Raw genomic sequence first — 11,917 nt, forward strand, 5'->3', positions numbered from 1 at the left:
TTTTACGTTAAATTTGTACATGATGTGACATTAGGGTAAAGGTTCATTTCTCCCCATTTTAGTATTTTCTTAATCTAGCACCATTTGATGAAAAGACTTTTTCTCCCTTGGATCAGTCACTTTGGTGCCATTATCATAAATATAATGGCTTGTAATTATGGGTCCAGTTCTGACTTCTTACTCTGCTCCATTAGTCTTTCTATGGATCTTTGTGTTGCAATCTTGATTGTTGCTGCCTTATTCTGTCTTGAAATGTGGTAATATAAAAATTTCAACATGTTCTTTTTCATGAGTCCATTGGATATTATAAGCTATTTCTCTCATGAAAAGTTGAGAATTGGTAGGAAAAATGCCACAAAATAAGAACTGTTAAGATTATGGATAGAGCCGGGCAGTGGTGGCGCACGCCTTTAATCTCAGCACTTGAGAGGCAGAGGCAGGCAGATTTCTGAGTTCGAGGCCAGCCTGGTCTACAGAGTGAGTTCCAGGAGAGCCAGGGCTACACAGAGAAACCCTGTCTCAAAAAAAACAAGAAAAAAAAAGGTTATGGTTAGATTTACATCAAATCTATCAACTAGTTTACGAAGAATTGACATGTAAATAATGTTGATCTTGTTAATCTGAAAGCAGAGGACTCTACAACTATTTCAGACATCTAAAATTCCCCTGAGAAGTTTTGAGATTTGAGTATATAATCTTTTGAAATTTTGTCCAAAATCTTTGTGATACTATTGCAAAATAGATTAAAATCAAATATGTTATTCAGTTGAATTTGTGAAGGTCACAGGATATAGGATCAATAAACAAAATAATCAGTCATATTCCTGTGTATAAGTCATAAATAATCGGTAATGAAGTTTTTTAGAGTACCACTTGACAGTAGCTGGGCTCCTTCTCCAAATGAAGTTCTTTGGTATAAATCTATCCAAATACACCTAAGATTTATACACTGGAAACTAAAAATGCTGCCAAGACAAATCCAGGGAGACCTAAAGGAACACATATATTTTCTTATGTATTTGGAAGATTCAATAGAATAGAGATGTCATTTTTCTCCCCAGTGATCTTTAGATTCGTGACAGTACCAATTAAGATCCCAGCAGGATTTTTAAAATGAATACAAACAAGCCGATCCAAAAATTTATATGTGAGGGCTAAGGAACTTGGAATTGCAAAATTCCAATGTGAAAAGTAGAACAGATGAAGAAATCACTGTCAAGCTGCAGTAATCAGGAGAGTAAAATTCTGAGAATGGAGCATAGATCAGAATACTGAAAGAGAACATATAAATGAAACCATTTGATAAAAAGACAGTGATGCTAAATCAACTCAGAAAAGGCCAGTCTCCCAACAATATGTTTAACAATTGGTCATCCATATGTAAAAATAGGGAATCTTGATCTAAGTCTCATGTACAAAAATTAACTTAAAGGGGCTCATTCATGTAAATGGAAAACAAAAGTATAAAGCTTTTAGGAGAAAATAAAGTGAAAAAAGTTCATGATCTGAGGTTAGACATGACCCTAGTATAAAAGTATCACTAAAAGCATAATGTATAAGAATATAACTTAGTTTATTGGCCTTCATTAAAATAAAACACCTTGGCTCTGCCAAAGACACTAGGACATTACAAGACAAGTTCAGATGGGGAGAAAATATTTTCAAACTGCGTATTGACAGAGAACTTTTTCTCTGATTAAAAAGTAATTTTAAAACTCAAAAATAAGTCTTTGAGAAAACTACTGCTGTCAGCATGCTAAATGAACACAACAGTAAAATGACTCCGAGTGACACATTACTTACTATACTCACAGATCAATGACTCACTCAGCCCTCATCAGAGAAGCTTCTTTTTGCACTAGATGGGAACTAACACAGAGACTCACAACTAGACAATGTATAGAAGGAAAGAGAATGGGAATACTCGATCCTAAATGGGGTATCTTTATCCCAATCCTACCTTCCAGGGTGCAGGGATCTATGTGGAAGAAGAAGTGGAAAGAGTATAAGAGCTAGAGGTAGAGGATGACTCCAAAGAAACACAAGACTGATACGCACATGAACTCACAGAGACTGTGGCAGTAAGCACAAGGCCTGCACATGTCCAAGCCAAACAAAATCTTGGCATGTAGAAGGGGAAGTGGACACAAATCCCACCCCTAATTAAGAAGCTATTTGCAATTGACACCTTCTGGGAAAGGGAAAAACATCTTTCTCCAATGGAGTCTCACTTAGTATATTCTATAGGCTTCTTGTATGATTATGGGCATCTCATTCTTTAGGTTAGGGAAGTTTTCTTCTATAATTTTGTTGAAGATATTTACTGGCCCTTTAAGTTGGGAATCTTCACTCTCATCTATACCTATTATCCTTAGGTTTGTTCTTCTCATTGTGTCCTGGATTTCCTGGATATTTTGTATTAAGAACTTTTTGCATTTTGTGCTTTCTTTGACAGTTGTGTCAATATTTTCTATGGTATTTTCTGTACCTGAGATTTTCTCTTCTATCTCTTGTATTCTGTTGGTGATGCTTGCGTCTATGACTCCTGATCTCTTTCCTAGGTTTTCTATCTCCAGGGTAGTCTCCCTTTGTGATTTCTTTACTGTTTCTACTTCCATTTTTATGTCCTGGATGGTTTTGTTCAATTCCCTCACCTGTTTGGTTGTGTTTTCTTGTAATTCTTTAAGGGATTTTTGTGTTTCCTCTTTAAGGGCTTCTACCTGTTTACCTGTGTTCTCCTCAAATTCTTTGAGAGTGTTATTTATGTCCTTCTTAAAGTCCTCTATCATCCTCATGAGAAAAGATTTTAATTCTGAATCCTGCTTTTCCAGTGCGATGGGGTGTTCAGGGCTTGCTATGGTGGGAGAACTGGGTTCTGATGATGCCAAGTAACTTTGGTTTCTGTTGCTTATGTTCTTGTGCTTGCCTTTCACCATCTGGTTAACTCTAGAGCTACCTGCACTCACTGTGTCTGACTGGAGCCTGCCTTTCCAGTTATCTTGCTTGTGTCAGAACTCCTCAGGGTCCCGATGTCTCTGTGATCCTGTAATCCTGAACTCCAGCTGCTCTGAGTACAGTGTCTCCTCTAGGATGTCTCAGGATAAGGTGTCGTCATTGGAGCAGACCAGCTAGGTGTCCACTGCTCTGAGTATAGTCTCTCCTCTTGGATGTCTCAGTATATGGTGCCTGATGCTCTGAGTGCAGTGACTCCTCTAGGATGTCTCAGGATCTGGTGCCCACTGCTCTGAGTTCAGTTGCTCCTCTAGGATGTCTCGGGATATGGTTTCTTCATGGGAGCAGACCAGCTGGATGTCTGTCCCAGCCACAAGGACCAGGCAAGGGGCAGAAGGGGAGTGGTATTCCACAGGGGTGGGGTTTGGGTACCTGGTGGGTTTTGAGTGCCCCCTGCTCCCAGTTGTAGCTCTGGGGCATAGGGCAGTGGGCGACTGTTCTTACCTGCCACTCTGAGTTCAGTGGCCCCTCTAGGATGTCTCGGGATATGGTGTCCTCACAGGAACAGACCAGCTAAGTGTCTGCCCCAGCCACAAGGACCAGGCGAGGGGCAGAAGGAGAATTTAGGACTTTCTAGTGTGGGAGAACTAGGTTCTAATGATGCCAAGTACCCTGGGTTGCTGATGCTTATGTTCTTGGGCTTGCTTTTTGCCATCTGGATCTCCTTAGTGTGGGGTGGGTGTTACTACTGGGGTTAGAGCTGGGGCCTAAGATCTGCTCAGTGCTGTGGCCCAGACAGGAAGGAACCAGTGCTATGGGCCAGAATTGAATTCCTGGGTCACAGTTACTCCCTGTTTGGGGCGGGTGTTGCTGTCTGCTTACCCAAGATACTGCCTGGGTTAGAGCTTCTGGGAGGCCCGCTTCCTCTGGGTTCTGTGAGATTGGGGGCAGAGCTGCCTCCCGGGATCTACTCAGTGCCCCGGCCTAGACTAGAAGGAACTAGTGCTCCGGGTCAGGAATGAATTCCTGGGTCCTAGTGGGTCCCAGTTACTCCTTGTTTGGGGCATGTGTTGCTGTCTCCTTACCTAAGATACTGCCTGGGTTAGAGCTCCTGGGAAGCCCCTTTCCTCTGGGTTTTGTGAGATTGGGTGCTCATATTGAGACAGGGTCTTATGTTGCTCAGGCTGATATCAGAATAACTAATGGATTAATGCCTTTGATTATCCTTTCTTTGCTTCCTAAGTACTGGGATTCCAGGCACATGCCACTATGGCTTGTTTATGTGGTGCTAGAGATGGAATCTGGAGTGGCCTGCCTTTTAGACATGTACTCTACCAACTGAACTTCATTCTTTTTGTACATCATTTTGACAACACTTATTTCTCTCTTGGGGCCTTTGAAGTTGTAGTGTATTCATCTTGCATATATTCACCCAACGTGTTCAAGTAGCTTCCTTCTAGCTTCATTCATGTCTCTGATCAAGTTGCGTTACCTCTAAGCAATCTTTCCTAGTCAGACTTTCTGTTTTCTCCTGGTCTGCTAATTCTGTTGTTCTTGAATGCATCATCTCATTTATTTACTTTTAGAGCTGTCTTCTTTGCCCACTTTATTGTTTGTCCATTCATTTTAATATAAGCCATATAAGGGTCCTGGTGTTTTTCTTGGGGTTTTCTTGGGTTTTGATGATACCAGAGCTAGAGCAACTTCTGACCTAGAGCTAATAGATATAGAAGATAGTTTGCCAGGAATATGAATGAATGAACAGTTGCTTCTATATATTGGTTTTCCAATGTATGTTGGCTCTCTGGAGCATCTCAGAATTGAGCCTTCATAAAAGAATTCTTTCCCACATTGAACAATTCTACTTAAGCCTTTATGTGTTCTTTTGGTCTCTGCAAAACTGTTTTAAGACTGAATGTTTCAATTTCCAAATAGCATATTGCTGTTGCTATCTTCTGCTTTTCTTTTAGTGTGGTGGTTTGAATAGGTATGATCCACAGAGATTCATATGTTTGAATGCTTCACCATAGGGAGTGGCACTATTAGGAGGTGTGGCCTTATTGGAGTGGGTGTGGCCTTGTGGGAGGAAGTGTGTCACTGTAGGGGTTGGCTTTGAGGTCTCTTATGCTCAAGCTATGTCCAATGTGGCACGAAGTCTCCTTCTGCTGCCTGCAGATTAAAATTTAGAATTCTTGGCTCCTCTAGAACCATATATGCCTGGATGCTGCCATGCTTCCCGCCATGATGATAATGAACTAAACCTCTGAAACTGTAAGCCAGCCACAATTAAATAGTTTCCTTTATAAATGTTGCCTTGGTCATGATGTTTCTTCAAAACAATAAAACAAAAAAGACACCTAGAAATTATGTTAAGCTATATTATGAGTCTGGACAAGAGACTTTCATGGAAGGGTAACTAGTCTTTTTATCCTTCATCCCCAGCTAAGTATTTTGCCAGAAAAGAAGCCAGAGATTGCAAGTAGAAATTTAGTTGAGGTGACTCAGTTCCGTATTGGGAGTCTGCTTTTACTTTTAGTTCTCTCCTGTTGGCTTTTTAATATTTAATATCATTCTCTACTGCCTTCTGAGCTCATTAAAGCAGAGTAAGGCTAAGGCAGGGTTTTAAAGAAAATTGTATCAGGTGTGCTATGAAGTAGGTTAGTTGTATCATGCTCAAAGTGGCTCGTGATCATGCTGGAACTTAGCTGCCCTTTCCTGTGTCTGAGATGGCTGTTTCAAGGCTACCACTCTATGTTAACACATATCAGTACTGAGTAGTACAGTGGCTGCAAGGTACTCACAAAGCCACACCTGAGGTTAGTGACTAGGAATCCCCATTGTCTAATCACCAGCATTGAAATTAGTACCTTTTGGGCCACTTGTCTCCAAGTGTTTGAAGGTCGGTTCTATATTTCCTTCGAATGTGTAAAGAAATAGAGATGAACCCACAAAATGATGCCTTTCATTCTTTTTCTTTTCCCTGTTTTGTATAATTTAGGAGGTTCATCAAGAAAGGATTGCATTGGAAAACCAATTGGAACAGCTTCGCCCAGTCACAGTGTTGTGACATCCTCAAGACTTGAGTGACAGCAGGTGACCTTGTCTGCCAAGATGTTTCTTTTGAGTGTTTGAGCCCAACTACTTGTCATATATGTCTGAATATCAAAAGCTGTGAGCAACACAATATAATCTATATGACTTTCTCTTTTGCATTTCATTTGTGTATTTTACAGTGGTGGTAAAATATGTATGTCTTCAATTGATCATTGCACTTAAAATTTTAATTATCAGCTACTTCGGAGGTTATAGCAGAAGGGCCATAAGCTCAAGGCCATCTTGAGAAGCTTGTTGAGACACTGTCTCAAATGAAAACTAAAAAAAGAGGTGTGCATATAGCTCAGTGGTAGATAGAGTGCTTGTCTGATATATAGGAAGCCTCAGTTTAATCTTAAGTCCCATTTAAAAAATATACTTACCATTGGAATTTATCTCCCATTTTAACCACTTTTAGATACTGCTCCTTATTTAAGTTAGTCTTTTAGCAGATAATTCAGAACATTATTTATTTAAAGAATTTATAATTTTATGGAACCTGTTAATGATGTACCACCAGGATGCTCATTTTATTCTTATATGTATCCTATATATAGTTCATCAGTTTCCTGAATAATGTGCATTCCAGCTGGATAGTCTTAGGCACGATGATAATAAAAACAAAAGCTGGAATACAATTAAAGGATCAGATTTACACTGGCACTGTGCCCTCTACCACTATATGCCAACAACTGCTTCTGTAGTACCATTTTGATATTATATCAGTTATACATAATACATGACTATTGTTTTCTATTAAATATCAGAACATTACTAGTTCTTTACACCTCCATGAAGTAGTGATTTTGGCAATGAACTGTTTAACTTGGCCAATCTAGGCCATCAACCTAGATAACTTAGTCCTTTTCATGTAAACTTTTGCGCAAGCACAATCTACTTTAACTGCCTTGCCTGATCAAATTAAATCAATAATTGCCAGATCTCTGCTTTTATCCTGCATGGGATAACATCTTTGTAAATGCCTGAGCTTGGAAACCACCCAACAAATATAAGTAGCTGGATAGCTACCTATTTGTTGTTGAATCCAGGAACCAGGCGGAAAAGGGAAGAGAAATAGCCATTAACTCTGCAACAATCCTTGGCTGTTGTCATTGTTGTCTTTATTTTAGCCTGGATTTCAAATGTGTTGCTTCTGAAGACACAATGAAAGAATGCAGTCTTACCACCAGCTACATGACTACTTCTTCTCTGTAAAGTGTGCTCTTGGGGAGTATTAACTTTATATACAGTTCAGGGGGGCCCAGCTAACTCTAGTGGAAGTGATACAAAGCAAGCTTAAATTGCAGAAGCAAGTATCCTGTAGAAATTTAGTAGTACAGCTCAATTGAAAGTAGGAAATGACTGACCTGTAGGGTTACAGGGTCCTTGAATCACTGATCTTCAACAGGGCATTGTAATGTTAGCATTAGTGTGGACAGGGTACTTTTGAAATGGTTTGGATAGATTTATAATATGTAAGATTAAGCTGTTGATTTCAATAGAGCTGAGAGTGTTTAGTAAAAATAAGCATTTATTTAATACTTCCATGTTCCTTTGGCAAGCTTTATCAGTAGCTTAACAACAGAAGAGTTCAAACACATGATGTTTTTCCAAAGAAAAACAAAATGTTGACTCTCTTCCATGCATATTTAAGGATTTGAATCTGATTTGATTTAGAAAGTCATGAAACTTGAACTATTTCCACATTTCTTTTTTTCCTTTGGCTGCCTTTTTTAAGTTGTTGTTGTTCTTGTGGGGAGGGCTCAGGAATGACTTTAACCCCTCCTAAGATTATGGTTGGGTCAGTGCAAATTCCTGGGTGACTTCTTTTTTCCATATGCTGGGATGTGGGGGCTGTGACAGATTTTCAACAGTATTATGATTGCAGATGTTTTACAGCATGTTTGGCATTTTGTACATTCAATACAGGAAAGACTAACATGAACTTGATCTCAAAATCTTCCAGCGCATATGCACTCACTTGGGATAGCACTTCATATCCACCAACCAGACACAACCTAAGGAATGTTAGTCTACTGAGCATTTAAAAACACTGACATGTCATTTCCCTTATGAAGTAAATGACACAAAGAACTGGGTGAAGAGATTGGAATTTTATTTAATTGGCTTTGTTTTCCTTAAAGGATAAAACTTGCATTGGACAATCAAGGCCCTCTGAGTTTCACAGCCTCACCAATATATTTCTTGTGGTTCTGGGATCAAACCCAGGACAGCATTCATTCTAGACAAGGCCATACCTTCAGCCCATTACCAATATTTTAACTGAAGCATTTCATTAAACCACACACCAATATCACACACACACACACACACACACACACACACACACACTATTTTTAGCTAGACTTTTGATCAGTTTATTAGTTGCTTATAAATATATTCTTAAAAGGGAATACTTGTGTTTCTATTAAATATACACTACTAAATACATGTTATGTGACAAGTATTTATCCTTTACTTCTGTGTTTTATTAGGACGTACACTTTTAGGGCTACAGTGTCTGATAATATTTTTGAGAGCCTTTAATATGATATAGGTTGGAAAACACATTGAAATCACTTATAGAACTACTTTGGAATTTATCTCCATTTACCACAAAAAAGAAGCTTCTTTGATGAAGGATGAGAGATGAAGATTTGCTTGTTTTATAGAATTCTACAGCATGAAGGTTAACCCTGTCTCCATTCATGGGAGTTTAATTGCCCTGTTGCTTAATGGTCTTCCTTCATGGGGATCCTCCAGTCCTACAGATGAAAGCACAGTAGGAAATGATCATGGGCTTATTGGGGCTTTTAGCATCTCTAGTAAGTAGCATACAGCTTTGGCCAGCTTTCTATCCATAGACCTAAAGCAGAGCCTGAATGATAAATAGTAGGAATGGATGTGCAATGTGACAATCAAGGCAGATATTTGCCCTAGTTGGAAAGATCTAAGCACGTTATAAGCATCAGACAAGTGTTTGAGACTAATTGAGAAACGAATCAGCTTAGATGGAAGCTGTACTATGTGAATATTAGAACTAGGCAGGACCAGTGTTCTCTTTTATAGCTAGCATGAGAAAATCACATTCCTGAGAATTGTAGACTCTTGGCCCAGGAATCCACAATAAAAGATAGCTAGTGGTAACGTTGGGATGTAGCCTGATTTTATAGTTTCCAAGATAGTCCTCTGTCAATCCTAAAAATAGATTAGAAAGCCTTTTCTATTTATCATGTTGAATTGTATTGACTTAATTGGTCTTTAGATATGAAAGCATCTTCTAAGGAGTTTTAGATCTAGACATTTCTCTCAGATTTAAGGAAAAAATAAAATTTGAGGGAAAATAATGTTATCAAACTGTTCTAATGGTTCACCTTTGATGATGCAGTATGTTCCTTTAAATCTTGGCAGAACTTTAAAAAGATTTCAATAGATTCCAGTCCCATATTCCTATGGGCCTTTGCTTTCTCAAATAGACTACTGTGATAAAAATGAGCTTAATATGTAGTAGCTTCTAGTTTTCTCCAGTATACTGTTGGTTGCTCACAAATGGTTCGTTTTTAACACATTTTAGGAATAAGTAATCAAAACATGAACTTTTCTTTTGACTTCCTACCAGTGTCTGAACTATTGTAAAATGGTATGTTTTTAGTTGTGTTTTGACTGTATAGTATTTCTAAATATTTCTCTATGTCCTGCATAGTCTCATAACTGTGGCCATAATAGATACATAATTAGAAGATCACTTAGACAATATCTGGAATTGATGTGTTTCTTGCAATCAAGAAAGACACTTGCAAATGTTTTTTTCTAAGCAGTAGTTAGAAAGAGCTCAATTATAGTATTAACACCTTAAAGCCAAAACATTTGTTCAGCACAAACTACCATCACACCTCTTACTAAATATCATCAAGAGGATATGGATTTATAAACGTAAACGCAAGACTTTACCATCTCTCATAAGCAGATTGCCCCATGTGATTGACAAGGAGGCTCATTGGGTTGTGGTTTGAACACTGAGGGTGTGAAGAAAATGAAGCAGTGGCTAAAGAAATCTTCTCCCCTCACTAAATATAACATCAGTGGTTTTCTTTTCTCTTTCCAGCTGATTAATTCTATTTCAAGTGTTCCCTTAAAACTCAGATCTCAACACTTTAGTTGAATTTTTACTCTAGTTATGGGTGTTACAGGTTTTTTTTTGTGTTATGACTCAGTGTTCCTAGTCAGAAGCAGAGATCTGGATGTGTGCATTCCTAAGCCTGCGCACCTTCCTCCACTTTCAGCATGGCCAATGGAGACATCCCACCAACATAGCTAGGTTGGTCACTGATGGCCATTTCAATAAATATTTTTGTGGGACATTTTGCTTTCTCTGTTTGTGAAAAGAAACGTATCTAATTATTTGAACCTCTGAAGAATTGTAGACAAGGAAAACTAGACTTTAAAAGGTATCCATGTAGATTCCGAGAGCTGCTGCCCAGTAGAAGTCTTATAAATATGCCTTGAAACAGCCATTGTGTAATTTTGAGCTGGGCAGCCCAGGTATAGTTAGTTTTAGGCTTGTAGATTTACTTCCTAGTTCCTCTAAACACACATGGTGGTAAGAACACATTGAAAGCACTGCAGGTTGCACTTGACAGTACCCAGTCTGTCTGCAAAAGCCTTGCTTTGCTGGCAACTATTGGAGAATGCTTAGTTTGCATGTCTTGTGATTTCTCCTGTCTTGCTCCTAGCTAATTTCATGGCTGTGGAAAGTTAGCAACACTAGGTTTATGATTCTGAAGACCAGAGGACAGCAGGCTTTAAGAGGGCTTAAATTGGGATTTGAGGACTACAGTAAGGAGACCGTAAGGTACCAGGTTCAGAGCAGTCCGGGATGATAGTACTAAATCCTAAAGTTCTTTCAGGGAGCGCTGCCGTGAGACTGAGCACAGTATTTCCATCATATGCCAGTTTGACCAACTAAGTTGTAGTTTTTGTTTCAAGTCAGCTTATGTGATAACTTCCACTGCACCTATCTTGGGAAGCAGGGATACCCTCTTTAGAACAAGAGCTGCCATTCTTTTCATCTTCAGCACGAGGAAGGTATTTAAGTGAGCCAGAGACAAAAAGAGCCATTTTAGTCTTCATAGTTATCTGCTAAGAGAGATAATGAGCTGACTGTCTATTTTAAAGTCGAAGGTAAAAAATGTATACTATATTTTTTCACTACAGGTACATGTAACAGTAAAACGTGTAACAGCAAAGTATATATTTGATGCTTTCTGTCGTTTCATGATATTGTGCTAACAAGTTGTGCTAATATGTAACTCAACCAGAGTTTCACTCATTTGCTAAGCATTGAGAACATTCTGTGTATTTACCTTAAACATATATAAATTCCTGAGAGTGTCCTATATTTGAATTGTGATTTGTAGACTCATGCTAACTTTACTGCCTCTTTTTCACACTTGTTGAAAAATCTGTGAAGAACATAGTAAGTTAAGGATTTCCAACTTGGAAAAATGTACATGATGTGAAACTGGGGTGCTATATTAAAAATAAACGTATGATAACTCATTGGTTTTGTGGTGTCTTGGTGTCAGTATTTTCTGATTTCTATTTGGTCTTAAATCAGGCATTTTGAAAGAAGAAGTTGGAGGATCTATTCCATTAAAATCAAAGTTTGACGTTTGGTTAATTTATCTCCTGGCAAGACAGGTTCTTCAATATCTGTAAACAGTAAACGCTTGGCAGTCATGGGACATCAGAGCAGACTCACTTTAAAGAACTACTGACTTGAAGCAGCTTAAGAGAGAAAGGGTTTGTTCCAGCCCACAATCCATCATATCTGAGAAATCAGGGTGGCAGGAGCTTTGAGCTTTTGGTCCCA

The 11,917-nt window shown here is 38.7% G+C and overlaps 1 protein-coding gene across 11 annotated transcripts in view; it reads left to right on the forward strand.

Annotated features, from left to right (window-relative positions):
* Reps2 (RALBP1 associated Eps domain containing 2) overlaps positions 1 to 11,604 on the forward strand; it is a 226,836-nt gene extending 215,232 nt beyond the window's left edge. For all 11 annotated transcript variants that reach the window (XM_034485279.2, XM_076918714.1, XM_034485280.2 and 8 more), the window contains one exon: positions 5,951 to 11,604. In XM_034485279.2, coding sequence (XP_034341170.1) covers positions 5,951 to 6,019 — 69 coding nt within the window. In that variant the 3' untranslated portion in view covers positions 6,020 to 11,604. The remainder of the gene's footprint in view (positions 1 to 5,950) is intronic.
* The last annotated feature ends 313 nt before the right edge of the window (positions 11,605 to 11,917 follow it).

The sequence above is a fragment of the Arvicanthis niloticus genome, chromosome X, assembly GCF_011762505.2.
Source record: "Arvicanthis niloticus isolate mArvNil1 chromosome X, mArvNil1.pat.X, whole genome shotgun sequence".
NCBI classification, from domain to species: domain Eukaryota; kingdom Metazoa; phylum Chordata; class Mammalia; order Rodentia; family Muridae; genus Arvicanthis; species Arvicanthis niloticus.